The sequence below is a fragment of the Streptopelia decaocto genome (assembly GCF_964273445.1).
Source record: "Streptopelia decaocto genome assembly, chromosome: 3".
Taxonomy (NCBI): Eukaryota; Metazoa; Chordata; class Aves; order Columbiformes; family Columbidae; genus Streptopelia; species Streptopelia decaocto.
The window spans coordinates 120,370,792-120,392,790 of NC_138656.1; the positions used below are offsets into that span (position 1 = coordinate 120,370,792).

Sequence of the window (21,999 nt, forward strand, 5' to 3'; positions counted from 1 at the left end):
CGCTGGGTGCTGCGCTGGATGCAGGTGTCTTGATTTTAGGTACAGCTTGGTACCACACATGCTCAGCTCTGTGCCTTGCTGGGTGCAATCATTTTGCAGATACTCTTGCTAATGGAAACCCCAGTTTCCATTTCCCCTGCAGTGTAAATGGGAATTCACCAAGAGACCGCTGTGCTGGTGCCACCTTCTTACACTGCGAGGTCATGAGAGCTGCCAGAAAACCCGAAATGGCAAGGCTGGGAGATTTTTCTGCCTTTTTACAGCAGAGGTTCCTGAGGACAGACATGGAGCTGCTGGAGAGGGGCCAGAGGAGCCCCAGAAATGATGTGAGGCTGGAACAGCTCTGCTGGGGGACAGGTGAGAGAGTTGGGGTGTTCAGCTGGAGAAGAGAAGCTCTGGACAGACCTTAGGGTGGCCTTTCCAGACTTGAAAGGGGCCAAGAAGAAAGATGGGGACAGACTTTTGAGCAGGGTCTGTTGTGATAGGACAAGGGGTGATGGTTTTAAACTAAAGGAGGGAGATTCAGGATGGATATAATGAAATTGTTTGTGCTGAGGGTGGTGAGAGCCTGGCCCAGGTTGCCCAGAGAGGTGGTGGCTGAACCATCCCTGGAGACATCCCAGGCCAGGCTGGACAGGGCTCTGAGCAACCTGAGCTGGTGCAGATGTCCCTGCTCATGGCAGGAGGTTGGACTGGATGAGCTTTAACAGTCCTTTCCCACCCAAACCATTCTGTAATTCTATGATATGTGATGATGATATCCCACCACAGTGACTGGGAAGAGCTGACACTGCCCAAGATCCCACTCCACCCTGCCTGCATCCCTCCTTCCTCCCAGCCCCACCAGGACACACTGTGGCTCTCAGCCCATGGGGCAGCCTCTGTGCTGTGAGAGAGGAAGGATCCCAAGAGGACATCTCCCTTGAACCCACCTGCAGACTGTGCTGACCTGTCCTACATGTTTAGGAGCTCTGGACAGGGGAGACAGGGTGAAGGGACACCTTAGTACTTTAAGCACACTGCAATGTGCAAGGAGGTGTGCAAACAGAAGTGGTAACCAGGTGGGCACGATCACACTGGTGAGAAGTCTCTGCAGAGGGAAAGAGCCTGCTCTTCCCTTGGTGATCACCAGGACAGGGCAAGGATGGGGTGTCCTGAGCAGCACAGGATGGTGAGGTTAGGTGATATGACACAGGAAGGTGACCTCATTCATGGGGATCAATATGGAAAGGGGGAGTGTCAGGAGGAAGGAGCCAGGCTCTGCTGGTGACAATCAGTGACAGGACAAGGGGCAATGGGTGCAAACTGGAACACAGGAGGTTCCACTTAAAGATGAGAAGAAAATTGTTCATGGTGAGGGTGGCAGAGCCTGGCCCAGGCTGCCCAGGGGGTTGTGGAGTCTCCTTCTCTGCAGACATTCCAACCCGCCTGGACACCTTCCTGTGTAACCTCATCTGGGTGTTCCTGCTCCATGGGGGGATTGCACTGGATGGGCTTTCCAGGGCCCTTCAACCCCTGACATTCTGGGATTCTGTGTTAGGTGATGTGATACGGTGATGTTGAGCACCGGAGGGACAGTCTCAGACAAGGGAAACTGTGAAATAGACGGGGAGGGGTGGATGAGGATGGTGGACGAGGCTGAGGATGGTCAGCTCACATCTACCTGGGGTGACATGTGAAAAGTTGATCCCAATTTGGGGCAGGGCTGCCCTTTCCCAGCCACACCATCCTCAGCCCTGCTGATTCTCCCACCACTCCAGCATCGAGCAGACTTGCACCAGGTGAAGGGAGGTTCTCATGCGTCCTATGGGCTCCACCTTTAACCATACTGCAGTTTTCCAAGGAGACCAGAGTCAGTTTCATTTGCCTGTTCGCTGCTGCTGCCGATAAGCATCCTGCTCCAAGAGTCGTGGGTGTGGAGCTCAGCACTGAAGCTTAAACCATCCTGCCTATGTAATTGAATTAAGCTCCTTAATAAAGCCAGTTGTTATTTCCTTAATTCCCTATAGACTCTCTAATGCTATTACCTCAACACAACACTGTTTAAATAGCTTATTATCGATCGGTTTGCAAAGCAAACTTGCCATTTACTGTGGCACTGGGCACTTGGGAGACCACATCAAACAGAAGTGGACAACACTGCCCAGTGCACAAGAATGCAAAGGTGCAATCAAGGTTAAATCCAAAGTTAAAGGCAGCCAGAGGTAGTGGCTTGGCCTCGACCAGAGTGGCCATGTGGCTGATGAAGCACAACCTGGAGCATCTTACTCCAGGCCAGGATCTTCTGCTCTCTAGATCATGTCCCTATTCAGGTTGGACTGAATCCAGGGTCTGCATATCAACTGTATTAGTTCCCTGGTATGTCTGCATCTGCCCCTGCTCTTCACCTGGCAGAGCTGGTGTAGTCTGAGTGTCTTCAGATGCAACTTGAGCAAGTGCTAGGAGAGGTCTTGATACGCAGCCCCAAACCAAAACACATGCACAGCTGAGATCAGCACTAAGTATCCTGGTAACATCAGCAACAAGACGTGATACCAACTGTATCAGAAGTCTTTGGCCTTTCTTGAAAGCTCTCATCCCTCTTCAGATGCATGGTGTTCATAGAATTGTAGAATCAAAGGACGGTTTGTGTTGAAGGGACCTTCCCAGCTCCCCAGTGCCAGCCCTGCCATGAGCAGGGACATCTGCACCAGCTCAGGTTGCTCAGAGCCCCGTCTCCAGGGATGGTTCAGCCACCACCTCTCTGGCCAACCTGGGCCAGGCTCTCACCACCCTCAGCACAAACAATTTCTTCCTCATGTCTGAGCCAGCACTGTGCCCTTGTGGCCAGGAAGGCCAATGGCATCCTGGGGTGTATTAGAAGGGGGGTGGTTAGTAGATCGAGAGAGGTCCTCCTTCCCCTCTACTCCACCCTGGTGAGACCACATCTGGAATATTGTGTCCAGTTCTGGGCCCCTCAGTTCAAGAAGGACAGGGAACTGCTGGAGAGGGTCCAGCGTAGGGCAACAAAGGTGCTGAAGGGAGTGGAGCATCTCCCTTATGAAGAAAGGCTGAGGGAGCTGGGTCTCTTTAGTTTGGAGAAGAGGAGACTAAGGGGGGACCTTATTAATGTTTATAAATATATAAAGGGTGAGTGCCATGGGGATGGAGCCAGGCTCTTCTCGGTGGCAAACAATGATCGGACAAGGGGTAATGGGATCAAGCTGGAACACAAGAGGTTCCACTTAAATTTGAGAAGAAATTTCTTCTCAGTAAGGGTGACAGAGCACTGGAACAGGCTGCCCAGGGAAGTGGTGGAGTCTCTTTCTCTGGAGACATTCAAAACCCGCCTGGACATGTTCCTGTGCGACCTCACCTAGGTGTTCCTGCTCCAGCAGGGGGATTGGACTAGAAGATCTTTTGAGGTCCCTTCCAATCCCAAACATACTGTGATACTGTGATACTGTGATGTCTGGCCTGAATCTCCCTCCTTTAGTTTAAAACAATCACCCCTTGTCCTATCACAACAGGCCCTGCTCAAAAGTCTGTTCCCCCATCACAAAGCTACTTCTGGGGTGGGTGGGGTGAGGTTGAGCTGTTCTGTTGGCCCCAAAAGCCTGGGACCTGCTGGTCTGATTAACCCCAACAAGCAATGCCTGGAGGACACTTGGACAAGATAAACTACCTCTATATGTCTCTCTGGGTCAACGACCTTGATTCCTTTTGGAGGAAAGAGAAAAGGGCTTCTAGGAAAAGATGTATCCCAGCTACGGGAGTAAACTCCTCCTAGAAGGGCTCATTTCTCCTGTCTGTGTAACAGGAGCACAAGGGGCTTCACCTCCAGGTGGGCACTGAGACCGTTGGACATCTCAGATTTGAGCAACACCTGCGATGTCCCACAACAGTTCATTTACTGAACATATCGCCCATCAGAGCTGTGTATTAGATCAGTAGCAAAGTTGTTCCTTTTGCTTTCCTGTGATGGCTTTGCCCTGAAGGACTTGCTCACCTGGGGACTTCAGTCTTTTTGCTTTGCAGGTGACTTGGCATTCACTTGGAGCACATGGTCATGAAAAAGCTGGAGCTATGACACCTTCAGCACCTTTGTATAAAAAAAATGTCCATCCAGATTTGCTCAGATTACCCCTCTCTGGACCACAGCAGCAGTTCTGCTGGTTTCCTTTGCTTACCAGAGGTTAGAAGCCACTGTCCCTGGGCATTGTCCCCAACATCACATGTGCCACAGCTGGATCCACAGCAGTACATCTCAGGCTGGTGGTTTCTGCCTTTGTGAGACCCAGAACCAGAGAAGACCAGATGTCAGCTGCTCCCAGGGCTTTGCATGTCCTGGCATCTTGCAGAAATGAGGAACTCAGGCTGTCCCGGGTGTCGATGTGCTGACAGTGCAGAATTAGGCTCTTACCCAGAAAGCCGGGGTGGCTGCAAGCGAAATGGGGAATCCAGGAGATGACATTGCCGTTAACTTGTGATTATTATCAGGAATTGTTTTTGGTGGCTGACCAAGTATTAAGCAGTAATAATATAACCATGGCAATAAGATAGTAAATGTTGATGGAGCACTGACGTAAAATTGAGTGATCTGAGCAGTTTGTAAGAACTCAGTATCCCCCAGGGTAAAGCAAATATAGCTCAGAAATAGCTTAGCGGTCTCCAAGGGCAGAAAGACCTTATCTGGGGGCAGTTTCTTGTGGGCAGGAGGTGATTTGTACCAAGAGATCCTGCTCCCCTTTCACCCTCCCAAACGAAAAGGGTTGATGATACCATCAGGACACACAGTTGCACCGAGGATGCTTGTCCTGAACTAACCCCTGCCTTGGTCAGGGCTGGCGATGGGTGTGTTGGCCATGGTTTGCCCATGCCAAGGCCATGCTGATGGACAATGGGCTGTAGCAAACAGCTTTGGCTTCAGCAGTCGGGAAGCAAAGTTAACGAGCACCATCTCTTGCCCTCTGCCAAACTAACCCTGTTCTCCAAGGAGCAGTTTTGGGGCAGTTTGTCTGGGACTGACCTGACAGAGGCACCAACGCTTGCACGGTCCCAACGGCAGCAACAGGTTGGGTGAACCTGTCTCCCTTTCCCTGGTCTCCAACAAAAGCAGATAATGGTGGTGACCTCCATACCCAAGGGGCTGAGCTGAGGTTGTAGCAGCAACACGAAATCCTACTGACCCCAGCCTTTGAATATTTATATTTCTCCTTCTTTAAATGTTTTTTGGCTCTCATGGCTCTTTCTACCTTCCTGGACTGATTTCTGCAACGTGGGTGTTATTCTCCCCTTGCAGCCAAACACAGAGCAGTTACACTTCAAATTGATGCAACCAGATCAGGCCAGGGCGGAAATACCATCTTTGCAAGGATCTTATTTATCCAAGGATTTTGATTCTGCAAGAAGAAAAATGAGATTCTTCAGAGGAAAGCAGAGTTTAAAAATAAGCCCTTTGATTGCTTCAAAGGCAAAAAATCAATTCCTCATCATTCTTGAGAGCAGCCAAGAACCTGACACAGAACAGAGATGACAATTAAAGCCACAGAGAAAGAGACTGATGCGCTTTGCCATGAGGCACCGCATGGAAAGATGAAGGACTGGAGAGTCTTTTACCTGGTGTGGAAAGTCAAGGGAAAACCAGAAAAAGAATGTTTCATGCCCTCATTTTCTTTCATTCAAACCTGTTAACCTCATCTTCCTCCTGACACCAACCGCCCGTTCCCAAACCCCATCTCCATCCCACTCGTGCGGGTGGATAAGGGATGTGCAGGATGCAAGAGATGCTGGAGAAGGGCAAGATCTGAGCTCCTTGAACCCCTCAGTGCCCAGACCTGCAATGGAATGGGATTTATTTGTCCCTGTCTGCTTCGGGACTGCTCATGTTAAATAGCGATGAACAAGGAAAGCAACCTCAGCAACTTGCTCAGGTCCCATCCTGCATGCAGCAGGCAAGGAGGTGAGGGACGGTGACAATTCAGACCACCCTAGGACCCAAAACCAGGGATGAAGGACCCTCAGCTGTTATGCTTAGAGGCAGCATCACTTCCCTGGCAGGAATCGCTCTCCAAAGTCACAGTGGGGAACTGAAGTGCTTGGACTTTGTCTCCTTCCATCCCTGGTGACCTTTGTTCTTCTCCTGCTATCTGCAAGTGGCTCGTAACCAAACCTTCTCTGTGCTTGTTTTTTCACTCCACCAGCTCACTAAACTGCCACCTAAAATCTTCCTTGCCCTTGCAAAACCTTACCCAGTGACACCGCGGTGACACTATCCGCAGGGTTTATCCAAAAGGCCAAACCTTGCGCTGCAGGGCCTGGCTTGTGCATCACTGTCGGAAGCTTAAGCCACCCCCATGAGCTGGACTTGGCTGTTTAAAAGCACTAATTGCATTTTGGGGACCTGTTGCAGCAATCTCTGCTTTCCATCAAACACCTGGCTGCTCACACATACATGGCCGGTCCTGGTCCTTGGTTTGCTAAGAGATGCTTAAAACCCAGCCATTGCATCCTCGCTGGTGCTGATACCAGGACAAGTGTGGCCAGTTCTCACATCTGCATTTTGCTCTATGGATTTATCCAACAGCTCTTAGGCAGAGGGGAAAACCAGCCTGGGATTTTGTTCTTAAAACTGCCCCTGGGAAGGAGAAAGGGGTACGGGAGGGGCCAGGGGAGGGATGCAGGAACATTGTGCAGCATCCTGTCTCCCATGGCATGTGTGACCTGCATCCGGATAGGGACAGGCTGACCCCCTGGGCTGGCCTTTTTTTGGGTTGAGGTCTCTGGAAGATGTTTTCCCTATGGACCTTCCCAGTCATCCCTCCCTTCTATGCTGCACAGGCAGCTCTGGGCAGCAGTGGAAGGGGGTGAAGGTGTCCAGACCCCACTTTGAGCTTCAAGGCAGGATGTTGCTGCAGCAGAAATTGGCCAAAGAGGACAAAAACTGATTGTCTTCCCATTATCTGCCCATCATCTGGCTGTTAGCACTAAGATGATGAGCAGAGAGGTGGTTAACAGGACTTTAATTAATTAATTAATTTATTTTTTATTTAGTATCTCAGTTTCCTGAGACTGCTCTCTTGGATCTAGTCTGAAGGGCTGGAGGAGGTTGTTAGGAGGGAGGCTGGGCTGCTGTGACTGTGACTGTAGAATTATAGAGTCACCAAATCCCAGGTTGGAAGGGACCTCGAGGATCATCTGGTCCAACCTTTCTTGGCAAAGCCCGATCCAGCCAAGCTGGCCCAGCACCCTGTCCAGCTGGATCTTCAAAGTGTCCAATGTTGGGGAATCCACCACTTCCCTGCAACGATTATTCCAATGGCTGATTGTTCACATTGGGAATAATTTCCCTCTAGTTTTCAATTGTCATCTCCCCTGAGTAACCTGTACCTGTTGCCCCTCGGCTTTTCCACATGGCTCCTTGTACAAAGGGAATCCCCATCTGCTTTGTAGCCACTCTTGAGTACTGGAACATGGTGATGATGGTGGTGGTGAGGACAAAGAGATGTCTCCTAGGTGTGATTTACCTCCTTCTGGAGTGGCCATTTGAATGAATTCATGGGACTCCTGTCCCAAAAAGTGGCTCTGATGAGGATGCTCCCCCTGCACACATTGTGGTGCTGGGGGTGGATCCTGCTCCGTGCTGGCACGACATTCCCACCACCCTCATTCCTTGGCTGTGGGTCCCTTTCCATGGGGTGGAGACGCTCCAGAGCAGCAGGGTCCCCCCTTTGCAGAGCCAGAAACAGCCCCAAGGGTGAGCTGGAATTACAACCTGCTGCATCTCAAAGCTCCGCTTCTGCTATTGCCTGTGCTAGATTTGCACCATGATTGTTCCAAGGGATAAATATTATGAGTCTTACCATATTTAACCAGTTGGGGAATATTTGTACTTCATGGCAAGTTTTATTTTCTGCCTCCATCATCTGCTTCTCTTCAATTTTCTTCCTTTCTTCAAAAATCTGCTGATAAAATTGTAGCTCTGCACATGCAGGGAAACCAGGTACTACCCTATGAAAGAGACAGAACAAATGCGCCGATTTGCTCTATATATGTTTCTAATGTTGTTGGAGAAAACAGAAATTGGGGGAAGCTGAGCCTAAACTCTTAAGATTCCTTAAGCAGAGTTCTGGGGTCCCGCAGTGCATTGCCAAGTATTTCACCCCAAAATGTCTGCAAATTGCAAGAACTACGCCAAATTCCAAAAATGCATCTGTCTAGTACAGTCATTTATGGAGAACACTGTATTTGTGTGGGTCTTGATAAACTCCTCTACAGAGTTCAAGGAGCATCTGGATGATGTCCTTATATGAATCAGTTTTAGGTAGTCCTGCGAGGAGCAGGGACTTGGACTCGATGATCCTTATGGATCTCTTCCAACTTGAGATATTCCACGACTCTATGATGTGGCCCCTTGTGTTGTACAACAGGCTCTTCTAAGAGGGGCTTATCCTGGATCTACAGAAAACCCCCTTCCAGCCCGCCGGACTTTGGGGTGCTGTCCCTGACCCCTTGCAGCTCTCTCCCTCCTCCCAGCACAAATCTCATCTTTATTCCTGCGGCATCCCCGGCGCGGAGCGAGCGGGAGGCAGCCGGAGTCTCGCCACGCGTCTGCCATGGATCATTGCAGATGAGCACTTTGCATTTCGGGAGGGCTATAAAACGCTCCGGCCAGCCTTTCCCCCGCTGCCTCTGCAGTCATTACCCGCCCCACAGACAATAAAGAAGACAAAACCGTGCGTGTTCCCATAATTTTAACAGGAGCAGCAACCTGCCTTGGTTGCTGATGCAGATGATCTGGCATCGAGCACACCAGCACCACCAGGGACCAGCTCTGGTTTACCTTCATCCAAATGGATTTTGCACAGAACTGCGGGTGTGGGGGGCAGAAAGGGATTTTCTTTTTCACTCTGAGAGGCAGAAAACAAACACTTTTTCATTACGGATCATCTGTTTTATGGAAGGATCTAACAGCCCTGCTTGCTCTGTGCCACTGGCTGGATGAATACGCAATAAAACACATTTCCAGTCCAAACGAGCTCCAGTCTAAACACGGAAAAGTGGGGAAAAGCCAATGTCACTGGCGCAGGGAGGTGGAGCATGGAAGGATTAAACAAGTTGTCAAGATGGTAAAGATCATCGGATCGATCTCATAAACACCCACTCACCCGCTTCTGTAGCTGGAAAAACACATCAGGACAGGAGCTGGTGACAACCTGGCTTAACCTTTACCTGGTTAAATGGCCCCTGATGGCCGGGTTGGTGGCAAGGGGGGACCCCACTGTTAGGAGGGGTCTGAGATGGGAGCAGATAAGCTGGGGAAGGGGCAGCGGTGGGCAGAGGGAGAAGTGGTTCTCCAAAGGCAGCGAGAGGGCTTGCTCGGGGCTAAGCTGGGTCTGGACAAAATCAACCTGCATTTGGAAAACACTGAGCCTGACTTAATTAATGGGACATGTTGGAGGGTGGGAAGAGGGCAGTAAACAAGCGTGTCATTTATCCCTGACGTCTCTGCTATGGTGGATCACAGAATCATCAAATCACAGAATGGTTTGGGTTGATGGGACATTCCCAGCTCCCCCAGTCCCCCCTGCCATGAGCAGGGACATCTGCACCAGCACAGGTTGCTCAGAGCCCCGTCCAGCCTGGCCTGGGATGTCTCCAGGGATGGTTCAGCCACCACCTCTCTGGCCAACCTGGGCCAGGCTCTCACCACCCTCAGCACAAACAATTTCTGCATCATGTCTGGTTTGTCGTGGCCCTGCCAGGAGGGAGCCTGTCCCTGATCCAGCTCTGCCACCCAGGCAGGACTCACCCCGTTATTGCCACCTTGCCATTTCCCTGTCACTCACCCCAGTCCCGTGTTGGGAGCAGGAGGGATGCCCGAGTGCAGGTCCCATACAAGCAGCCACGGTCCCCGTGTGTCTCATCCTCCCCCCATGCCAAGGAAAATCTTGGTTCCACAATCTGAATCAGCCATGGGGGCGATACGGGAAAGTGAGACAGGGACAGCAGTGGCACCAGCGTGGGATGAAACACGAGCGAGATGCAGAGAGGTAAATTCGTTATCTGTGCAAGCAGCCAGCTGGGAAACCAGCCCGAAGGACTGAGGGGGTCCCATCGCTCTCCCAGCTGCCGGCGGAGCACAGTTGGTGAGCTGCTGGTGCCCTCTAAAGGGAGAAGAAAAGGGAAACATCCCCAACCGCAGCAGGACGAACACCCTGCTGCAAGACACGTCTTCTGCTTTGGAAGCAAAGTGTGGGTTTGGGGGGCTCCTTCCACCAGCAGCACCCCCCACCAGCCTGGTCTCGTCCCAGCCTGTGAGATGCTGGAGCTGCAAAGGGACCTGATCATCATCAGCACAAGGAAGACACAGAATACTTGGGAGAGCGTTTAATGGCATAAATTTGAGGGGGTTTTAAGATGCTGCTTGTTCTAGGGAGAGTCATACAGCTAAAACGAGAAAAAAAAATGTGTTTCATTTGGAGCTGTGTTATTCTTCAGCCCCCACGACTGCCACCCTGGCAGGGAGGGAGAGACAGGCCAGACATGAGGAGGAAATTGTTTGTGCTGAGGGTGGTGAGAGCCTGGCCCAGGTTGGCCAGAGAGGTGGTGGCTGAACCATCCCTGGAGACATCCCAGGCCAGGCTGGACGGGGCTCTGAGCAGCCTGAGCTGGTGACGATGTCCCTGCTCATGGCAGGGGTGGTGTCCTGGTTTTGTTAAAAACAAGTTTCTCTTTTAGTGAATTGGCCTGTCAGCTAAAGCCTTCATATTAACTGCATTTTCCTGGAGAACCAGACACATGTTTTGGTAAACCTAGCAATGGAATGCAAACTTATTGATAAGCATGGCTGGACATCTCACGAGAGGGGCGACGAGAAACAAGTGACCAAGAAACTGACCAACTGTGTGTAACATTCCATTCACGTGAATACTTCATATAAAAGTGGGAAATCACGAGGAACTCGTTCCTTTTTTTTTTTGCCTTTTTGCCTTTTCCCTTCTGTTTTTGGCGACATTAGGAGAGGACCTTGCGAGTCGTCCCTGCGAACTGAGGCCAGTGACAGACTGAATCCAGCTCCGGTTGGCTGCAGAGTCTAATCCAGGACTTTGGGTGCCGGCTCTGCAGTTGCTGAGAGTTTCAAGATTGGTTTTGTATATTTTGTATTATTTTCTCTATTCTTATTAGTAGCATTAGTAAAACACTGTTAATTTTTCCAACTCTCTTCTCTCTGTCCTTCTTTCCCTCCCGATCGCCTGTCCTGAGTGGGAAGGGGGGAGAGGGAGGGGCAAAAGGGGGAAGTGGGGGGGAGAGGGGGTTAACAATACATCTGCCAGGGTTTGATTGTCACCCCGCAATCTAAACCCTCGACAGGTGGCACTGGGGGAGATTTAATGGTCCCTTCCCACCCAAACCATCCTGTGAGTCACCGATTTTCGGGTATGAGGAGCAGGACTGGGACATTCCCATCAAAGGTCTCCAAGTGCTGCCCAGCACCTGCTGCCTTTGGCTCCAGTTTCAGGGAGCAGCTTTGCCAGGTTTCACTTCCATACTCTGCTACAGGCAATGGTGTGATTTCCAGGAAGGCTGAAGCTCTCTTTGCTGCCTCGATAAATAAGGAAACCATGACCCACCCTGGGGAGCGGGGACTATAAAAGAGAGAGTTTTGGGGGGGCTGGTATCAGCCTGGGAGCTGCCGAGCACCCGAGGGAGACGGTAGGACCTCGGGGATGAGCTGTGGGAGGGGGAGCCGGGGATCAGCACAGAGCAGGGATCTCATTTGTCTTCTGCTCTGTATTTCACATGTTTTCCTGTCAACCGAGAGACGTCAGGGAAGGAAAAATGGGGTTTTGGGCAGGGGGTGGGTGGCTTGACCAACCTCATAGCTTTTTATGAGGACATAACCAGGTGGATAGATGATGGCAAAGCGGTGGATGTGGTCTATCTTGATTTCAGTAAAGCATTTGACACAGTCTCCCACGGCATCCTTGCTGCTAAACTGAGGGAGTGTGGTCTGGACAGTCAGGTAGTGGGGTGGACTGTGAACTGGCTGAAGGAGAGAAGCCAGAGAGTCGTGGTCAATGGGGCAGAGTCCAGTTGAGGCCTGGATCTAGTGGAGTGTTCAAGGGTCAGTGCTGGGACCGGTATTATTCAATATATTCATCAATGACTTGGATGAGGGACTGGAGTGACTGTCAGCCAGTTTGCTGGTGACACCAGGCTGGGAGGAGTGGTGAGACTGGAAGCTGTGCTGCCATCCAGAGACATGGACAGGCTGGAGAGCTGGGCGGGAAAAATTTAATGAAATAGAACAAGGGCAAGTGTAGAGTCTTGAATCTGGGCAGGAACAACCCCAGGTTCCAGTGTAAGTTGGGGAATGACCTATTAGAGAGCAGCACAGGGGAAAGGGACCTGGGGGTCCTGGGGACAGCAGGGTGACCATGAGCCAGCACTGGGCCCTTGTGGCCAGGAAGCCAATGGTACCTGGGGTGGGTTAGAAGGGGGTGGTCAGTAGGTCAGAGAGGTTCTCCTGCCCCTCTGCTCTGCCCTGGGGAGACCACACCTGGAATCTTGTGTCCAGCTGTGGCCCCTCAGTTCCAGCAGGACAGGGAACTGCTGGAGAGAGTCCAGCGCAGCCACCAAGATGCTGAAGGGAGTGGAGCATCTCCCGTGGGAGGAAAGGCTGAGGGAGCTGGGGCTCTGGAGCTGGACAAGAGGACACTGAGGGGGGACTCATTCCTGGGGATCAAGATGGAAAGGGGCAGTGTCAGGAGGATGGAGCCAGGCTCTTCTGGTGACAACCAGTGACAGGACAAGGGGCAATGGGTGCAAACTGGAACACAGGAGGCTCCACTGAAAGAGGAGAAGCAACTTGTTGGGGGTGAGGGTGGCAGAGCCTGGCCCAGGCTGCCCAGGGAGGTTGTGGAGTCTCCTTCTCTGCAGACATTCCAACCCGCCTGGACACCTTCCTGTGTAACCTCAGCTGGGTGTTCCTGCTCCATGGGGGAATTGCACTGGATGAGCTTTCCAGGGCCCTTCAACCCCTGACACTCTGGGATTCTGTGATTCTGTCCCACTGGCAGGAGTGTACCAGCTGCTGGTGGGGCCTTAGTCGCTGGTGGGGACCAACACACGATGGTGTTTCCTCCCCTCTCTCTGGGGTCTGGAGCTTCACCCACAGCAGCAGATGCAGGATCTGGCCAGTGGTGAGATGGGGCATGTGCTGCCACATTTTCAGTGCTGTTCCCCAAACTTTGCCTGGGCAGCCTGATTGGACAGCACAGACATTAACTGGGCAGCCTGAGTCCTCCTGCCTGGAGCTGGTGTCCAGGCTCTGCTCTCACAGATCAGCCAGCTCAGCATCCTTGTCATGTCCTGCCCAGGGTTTTGAGTGGGGGACAGAAGTGACTCCGGTTCGTGGGTCCCATTGGTTGGAAAGCAGTGAACACAGTACTTAAGGTCAATAAACAAAAGCCTTTATTTTGCAGCTTGGCCCAAATGGTATATGATTTGGTGGCAGAAGGATTTAAATTATTGTAGGTTCAATTATTAAAATGATGCAGCATATGCGAGGCTGTAAAGCTTACGTCACTACCTTACTTATGAAAAGAAAAGCAAAAGATGTAGAAGTATGGGAAAGAAAGAAAATAAAAGAGACGGAAAGATTTCACCACCCTTATGGCTCCGTTTTATGCGTGATGGAGTTCGCATTCTCAGATCCAGCGATGTGCGGCGTCCTCGGTTGTCTTGTTCATGTTCATGTGGTGAGACCGGTGGGCAGAGTGGTCCTCACGATGGCGGGTGGGCACTGCCAGTGCTTGCACAAGATGGGCCTTTATAGCCCTCTGGGTTGCCCGCTTGAATAATGTTTGGTGTTTTGTGGAGGTGTTATTGTGAAAGAGAGAAAAGTCTGGGGATGAGGGGTGATTGCCAAAGATTGACAAATCTCCGGCCATGTTGAAGGGTCTCAGCTTTTCCCTTTGTGCCATGCTGGGCGTATCAGAAGGTGGAGCTCTGTGCCCCCTGGCAAATCTCCCACCTCCTGTATTGCCAGCCAGCCTGGGCTGTGGCTCCTTAGCTTGTTGTTGATATGTAAATTGCAATTCACCTTATACTGAATTTACCATCTTCCTGTGGCTGCATGAACTGGTTTTGCCACAAGGTTTCAGCTGTTATCCTTATCAGACTCTGACAATCCTTCATGTTCTCCATCCTTCAAACTGCTCTGCATCCTTCCACATCTTCTTCTTTGTACCAGCACTGGTGTGGCCAGCAGGCCCAGGGCAGTGACCGTGCCCGTGGAACAGGCACTGGGGAGCCTGCACCCGAAATCCCGGGGTCAGTTTTGGGTCCGTCATGACAAGAAAGGCCTTGAGGTGCTGGAGCGAGTGGAGAGAAGGGAACGGAGCTGGTGAGGGGCTGGAGCACAAGTGTGATGGGAGCGGCTGAGGGACCTGGGGGGTTCAGCTGGAGAACAGGAGCTGAGGGGAGACCTTCTGATCTCTGAACTGCCTGAAAGGAGCTTGGAGCCAGGGGGGGTCGGGCTCTGCTCCCCAGGAACAAGCGCCAGGAGCAGAGGAAACGGCCTCAAGTTGCCCAGGGGAGGTTGAGGTTGGATGTGGGGAACAATTTCTTCCCCAAAGGGCTGTGGGGTATTGGAACAGGCTGCCCAGGGCAGTGCTGGAGTCACCGTCCCTGGAGGGTTGGACAGACGGACATGAGGTTCTTAGGGACATGGGGCAGTGATGGACTTGGCAGTGTGAGGTTAATGGTTGGATTCAATGATCTTGAGGGTCTTTTCCAACAAAAGGATTCTGTGATTCTCCCCTTGAGAAAGCAGGCCTGGGTCCTGCTCCCTCCCTTGCTGGTGGCTGCCGGCAGCAGGACCAGTATTCCAGAGGTCAGCAGGTAGGAGGGCACTGGGAGAGGACCCCTGTACTGGGGAATCCTTTTGAAATTCCAGTCAGTTTGAGCTTTGGCTTCATGTCCAGGTTTGCTCTTCCTCCCCGTGATGCTCTGTGGTGCACAAGCATTCGGCCCTATTCCTGAGTCACTCATGGGCACCTTTTGTTGTGTGCAGAAGAGACTCTGCATCAGCAGTTTCACACTGTGCCTCTGTCCCTGGGCTAATGTACACAATGGGTATGTGGGTTTAGGATGTTGCGGTTTAAGCCAACAGGCAGCTCAACACCACACGGCTGTTCCCTTGCTCTCCTTCCTGCATGGGATGGGGGAGAGAGTTGGGGACAAAAGGGTAAACTGTGTGGATTGAGATAAAGACAGTTTATTAGGACAGAAAGGAGAAGAAAGTAATAATGATGATAATAATAATATAGAATGTACAGAACAAGTGATGCACAATGCAATCGCTCACCACCCACTGACTGATGCCCAGCCTGTGCCTGAGAAATGACCCCACCAGCTTTCTCCTAGGTTCCATGCTGAGCCTGACGTCAGATGGTTTGGAATATCCCTTGGGTCAGTTGGGGTCAGCTGGGTGCCCCCAAGGAATCCCCTGGGCCATGGCCTCTGTCACATACCTTAAAGACAGACTGTTTTGTCTTCCACAGCCATGGCTTCACAGGAGGACACACAAAAGGATGAGGAAAAGGCACGTCTTGCTAAAAAACTGCTGGCAGAAGCATGTGAGAAGGAAGGACTGGATGCTGGACACTGGCTGCCCAAACTGTCGGAGCTACTGGGAGTGAACTCCAGAGAAGCCCTGAAACATCTGCAATATGAAGACTACCTGAAGCTGGAGTGCGCAGTACGGCAACCATGGGAAACAAGGGCGCTCCAAAAACTCCTGGAACTAACAGACAAAAGAGCAGCTTCTGACACATGTGACGATCTCAAGAAACACAATATAACCAAAGACATGGAAGACACTTTTCAAAGAGTAGAGCCTTCCAGGCTGTCCAAATCCAAATCAGACAGCAGCAAATCCAAAGCAAATCAAGCCGTTGCAAACAAAGAGTTCCTCCACTTACTTAAGCGCCTGGGACTAGAAAGTCAGTATCCAAGAAAGATGGGGACAGAAGATTTCCACGTCATATACAAGACATCTTTACATGACAGCCAGCCCAGCAAGGACAGTGAACTACCCTTTTACTTCTTACAAAAGCTATTAACCGTGGATTATCGGGTGAGATACCTGACTTGCAAGGACGAGAGCGACCCAGGACTCACATCTGTGCCAGAACCCACAGAGCAAGAGCACGAACCCTCGGATTCCTTTGATGACTTTTTAATGGATTTGGAGAGAGAAGCCCCTGAATGTGCCAGCAGGGAGAGTCACGTGCACCCCATGGACCTCCAGATGGCAATTTTCCATTGCGCTGATGATTTCATGAGACAGCACATTGCAACAAAGCTTGCCTTCTGCCAGTTTGCACTGCCCCTCCTGGTCCCACACCCCTGCACTTCACAGATAGAGTTCCCCCTCTGGTCCCTCAGCCAAATCAAAAGGAGCTGGAAAGAAGTCAAGAAGTCAGGAAAGCAGGTCCGAAGTAACAGTTACAATAACAAACTCATGTATCAGGCCGAGACCCCCATCGTGTCCTTCCTGCGGATCGGCAGTTGTCCCTCCTCTTCCAAGTCCAAGATCCTGAATTTGTTGCTGACCGAACAAAAACTTAACCCTTTTTTCAACCGAGATTGCAAAGGCAGCACCAGAGAGTGTTTGCTGATGAAAGGTGTTGTGGAGATCTCCTGGTACTGTCCCCGGGGCAGTGACGATGACAGCTTTGACTGCTGTGTTGCTTTCTGTAACCTGCACGGAGACGCAAGGGATCACGAACAACAGCTACAGTTTTTACAGGAGATATCCGCTGTGACCGTGGCTCTCGTATCCGAGACTGATCAGAGTGACAAGAAAGGGATGACAATTTTACGTGAGCTGTGGCAGTCGCAAAGGCCTTTGGTTTGTCTTTTCACCGAAAAGGAGAGTGTTGCAGCTGGCCGATCCAGCCAAAACATAAGAATTGGTCTCAAGAACAGAAACGAAGCAGAATTAACGGGCGAGCTGACAAAAATAATCAGGGGTCTCCTGGCAGGGTCTAACACGCTTTTCAGCCTCGACGCCTGCCTGGACAAAGCTCGCAAGCTCGGGTTCTTAGTCGATGAAGATACAGAGGCGTGTGTGGCAGCCAAAGAAGAGGCAACGGCGCTGGTGACGCTTCTGAAGAAAGAACCGTTGTCTGAGATCAAGTCCCGGCTACTGCCTCTTCAAGGAAAACTGTGGTACCAGTGGTGCAAAAGTGACAAAGAACTCACTCGCTTGCAGGAAAAGTGGAACAAGAGCATAGAGCATCATCGGAGTGAAATCGAATCAAAGAAGCGGGCGATAAGAAGAGAGCAACTAGAGAAAGCATTCCCCCTCAACCCTCTGATGAAATCAGTCCTTGTCTTTCTCCACTCCCAGCCAGCAGATACCAAGAAATACTTCCTGCAGTGGATGAAAGTCTTTATGGATGACCTGTCCTCTGATAGCCTTGGTGACCTGAAGAGACAATACCACCAGTTATGGTCTCGAGTGCTGGCTATAAAGAAGAGCAATGAAAAAAATGATCTGAAACAAGAGTTGCAGAGAGAGTTAGAGGCCCTCTCCAATAAAATGGACGATTCATCAATTGGCCTTGAGCATATTTTGAGAGAGGTCGGGCAGATTTATGAAGCTCTGGAATCAACGAACTCAAAGGAAGAATATATTGTCAAACTACCTGAAATTGCAGCTGATCTGATGGTTTCCGGGTATCCCATCGAGCTGATGGATGGTGATGCTTCTTACGTACCATTACGATGGGTCGGAGCAATCTTTGACAGATTAATTGAGAAGCTGGGGGACAAACGAGTATTTGTTCTGTCAGTGCTTGGCATCCAGAGCACAGGGAAGTCGACCCTGTTGAATGCCATGTTTGGTCTTCAGTTCAACGTCAGTGCAGGGAGATGCACCCGGGGAGCGTTTATGCAGCTAATTAAAGTGGACAAGAAGCCGCAACAGGATCTGGGCTTTGATTACATGCTGGTTGTTGACACAGAGGGACTCCGCGCCATAGAGGTGGCCAATAAACAGTCTCTCCACCACGACAACGAGCTGGCCACCTTTGTCATTGGCATTGGCAACATGACTCTGATCAATATCTTTGGAGAAAATCCTTCTGAAATGCAAGATGTCCTTCAGATTGCTGTGCAGGCTTTTCTGAGGATGAAGCGAGTAAAACTTTCTCCAGGCTGCGTGTTTGTGCACCAAAATGTTGCAGAAACAACTGCCAGGGAGCAGAACATGGAAGGACAAAGACGTCTGCAGGAAAAGCTGGATGAGATGACCCAGACAGCTGCCCAGCAGGAATTCTGTGATGTCTCCTCCTTCAGCGATGTCATCCGCTTTGACGTGAACACCCACATCCATTACTTTGCTCACCTGTGGGAAGGAAACCCCCCAATGGCACGACCCAATCCCACCTACAGCCAGAACGTCCAGGAATTAAAGAGCAAACTCCTCCAAGCAGCCAAGAAGGAGGCACACGGCAGCATTTTGAGGCTCTCGAGCTTGAAAGTTCGAATCAGTGACCTCTGGAATGCTTTGCTGAATGAAAACTTTGTTTTCAGCTTCAAGAATTCAGTGGAGATTGCTGCCTACAGGAAACTGGAAACCGCATTCAGTCAGTGGTCCTGGCAGCTGAGGAGCCACTTCTTAGACCTGCAAATGAAACTGGACAATAAAATTCGGAACGGGGACTTGCAGGAGGTCAGCAGAGAACACCTTGAAAAACAAGTGCAAGAGACGAGTGAGGCCATTAGTGAAGACATGGAAAAGTTTTTCAGGGAAGACATAGACTGTGAGATACTGGTCCAGTGGAAAGGCAACACGGAACTGAAGCTGAAAGACCTAAAAGAATCTCTTCTTCTTGAGACTAGAAAGAAGTGTGAGAACCTTATAGAACTAAAGAAGAACCAGTGTAAACTGGAGGAAAGGAGGTCAGAATACGAAAACGAGCTCCTGGAAAGGAGCAGGGCTTTGGCTCTGCGTCTGAAAGGCCAGAGCCTGAGCGAGAGGGAGCTGAGAGACAACTTCATGTCTCTATGGGCACAGTGGATTGCTGAAGTCTCCTCTGCTGCTCCCCCTCCAGAACAGGTTGATATCGATGTGCAAATAGAAAATGTCTTCCTAGATCGCTTTAAGGAGTCTCGCTTACATGAACGAATCAGGACATTTCCCAGACATCCAGAGTTTTCTGTTGACTTGGAGAAACATGTCGCTAAGAAAAAGAAATGGCTAGGACTCAAGACTGAGAGTTTGGATAATGCTGATGAGGACAGCATACACCGCATTACAGACAACATCATAGCCAATGTGTGGGCAAACATTGATAAGAAGGAAAAGGAGAAAAGGGATTACAGTCCAAGCTTTATTCATGAAATTCTAAATGAAGTAGAGAAAGGTATGAATTCTGTCCCTAACAATGCAAAATACAGTTTTAATAAAGATTACAGAATAGATTTATCACTGTATCTGTGCCGAATGGCAGCAGGAAGGTTTAAAGCCATGCATGAAGCGTTCCAAAGAGCAAATGATCCAGTCGTCTACCTGGAGAGCAAGAAAGAAGATTTCTTCACATGTTTCCAGATTTCCTGCCAAGGAGCCACTTGTGTCACATCATTTGCTGTTTTCCTGTGTGACAAGATCGGCCCAGCTCTTCGCCAGGCGGTCTATGAGAGGACAGCTCTGGCCATAGCTCGAGACATGAAGGGCAAAATCCCAGACTTCAATGGCAATAGATCCTCTCTGGAAGTCTGCATACTGAGATACCTGGCAGAAGAAGAAAAGTTTGAGAATTTCAAGGAGTACCTTTATTTCCCAAGAGACTTTTTCCAGAGTTACATCAAGACACGTGTTGAGACCCACTGCTTAGACAAGAACAGGAGGCTGGAGAGGTTCTTAGATGACTCCCTTACTCACTGCTATGAGAGAATCCAGTCGGCTGTTTCTGCATCAACCAACGTTGTCAAAGACAGAAAAGACAGAAAAGACCAAATCTCTCTCTGGCTGGATGAATTTTGCAGGGCACTTGGAGAGGTGCTGAGCTTGCCCAGAAGGGACCTGAAGGGCCTTGAGCATCAGGAGGTAACAGACATGGAGTTCCTGAACAATGCCATGGCACAAGCACTGGCTCCTCTGAAAGATCAGCTCAGGGAGGAGTTTGCTGGAGCTGATATGAGCCGGTTTGAAAGGCCGCCCCACACGATCCTGGCTGAGCAGTTTTCAGGGTGCTGGGAGCAGTGTCCCTTCTGTGGGGCGGTTTGCACAAACACCATGCCGAACCACGATGGAGACCATCGCGTTGTCTACCATCGTACACAAGGTTTGGCAGGAGGGTGGTGGATTAATACAGACAATCTGATCATTGATATTTGTTCTAGTAGTGTTGCAAGTGACAATCTCTTCAGGATTGGTGCAGACACATGGATCCCCTACAAGAGATACCGGGATGCAGGACCTCCTTATTCCTCTTGGAACATTCCTCCCGATCCATCCATGCTGGCATACTGGAAATGGTTTGTGTGTCGTTTCAGGGAAAATATAGAAGACCGATACATTAGGAAATTTGAGGGCAAAGGAGAAATCCCTGAGTCGTGGCACAGAATTACAAAGCAGGAAGTGCTTGAGGAACTGGAGAAGATTTAGATCAAGTTAACATGAAGAACCGCAACTGCTTTGCATTTTAGATGACCGTAGTACAAGTCTGTCCACAAAATATTGTTATAATGACTATGATCTCAAGCCACATTAAGAAAACTATATCTAGCTACTCACAAAATGGGTGAAATGAGGTGTGCTACTCCTGCCATTGCTCAGAAGTTCCCTTGCTTCAAAATAAGTTCAGAATCCTCTTCCCTTCTTGCCATGAGCATTTACCTCCGCTGTGCCTTAGAGCAAAAAAGAAAAACCTTCCTGCAGCGAGCGGTCCTATGGCCAAGATTAAGACCAAGAGCCAGGTGAAGAGCAAAGGCAGCATTAGAAAGTACCGGTTTTATCAGCGGCTGCGAGACAATAAGTGACACGGCAAAGCAATAGTTTTCCTGCAGTGAGTACTTGTCACACTCAAAGAAAGGGCTGTGGGACAGAATCACTGAGCTGAGCCGTTCCCACGCAGGTGCCTGGACCTGGGGAGCTTTCCTGCAGCTCTCGGCCGGGACAGCAACTGCTCTTGCCGTTGCTTCGCTGTTGAGCAAAAGCCTTTGGATGACCAACGTGGAGAATTACGTTCCTCCGCATGTTCTCCGGCAGCCGTCGGCCGTGTGTGACGTCAGTGTTTGTGCGGCCAGGACAGGCTGGTGGCAACGGAGCCGTGGTCTGGAGAACGTGTGACCAGCTGGGCCTGCACCCGTGGGCTGGTCGGAGGCTTTTGCTGCACAGTTCCTGCAACGCCGCTGGAAACCCAAGGCCCGAGCCCTCCTGGAGAGTTGCCCAAAGCCGTGGGTCAGGATAATCCCCCGCAGTCTTTGCTAATAAAGTGGTTGAGCTGGACAGGGCTGGTCTCTGTATCCTTTATTTTCAGGTGAGCCCCAGTTGTGCGTGACTTCAGCGTCTGGGCTGTGAAGACAGGCGGGTGGCAGCTGGGCCATGGTCTGTGGAAAGGTGTGTGGAAGGAGTGTCTGCTCCTTTCAGGGTGTCTGCTCAAGGACCCTCTTGAGCGTCTCAAGGGATAATAAGAAGGGGAGGAAGCCACAGAGCAGAACAGGGAGTTAGACAGATGTGCCCCACAAATGAGAAGGGAGGCGGTGGTGGGAACCCAGCCTGGTCAGTCCCACTGATGGTGGCTGGGAGGCTGAGAAGGTTTATTCCAGCGAGGTTATCTGAGCGGGGAGCTGGTCAGCTGGGAAATGGAGGGAAAAAAGGGGAAGCAACCCCCAATATCCCGGCAAAGCCTCTATGGAGACACCGTCAGGAAACAAAGCTCATGTTGGGAGTGTGAGCTGCAGGGGCTGGGGGCCAGTGACTGGTGAGGCCTGTGGGGT

The 21,999-nt window shown here is 50.7% G+C and overlaps 1 protein-coding gene across 1 annotated transcript; it reads left to right on the forward strand.

The window, feature by feature from the left end:
• Positions 1-11,621: 11,621 nt before the first annotated feature.
• Positions 11,622-21,508, forward strand: LOC309437498 (interferon-induced very large GTPase 1-like). The gene is made up of 2 exons (XM_082047973.1): positions 11,622-11,694; positions 15,549-21,508. The coding sequence occupies exon 2, from the start codon at positions 15,551-15,553 to the stop codon at positions 20,663-20,665; it is 5,115 nt and encodes a 1,704-aa protein (XP_081904099.1). The 5' UTR covers positions 11,622-11,694; positions 15,549-15,550; the 3' UTR covers positions 20,666-21,508.
• Positions 21,509-21,999: the final 491 nt, after the last annotated feature.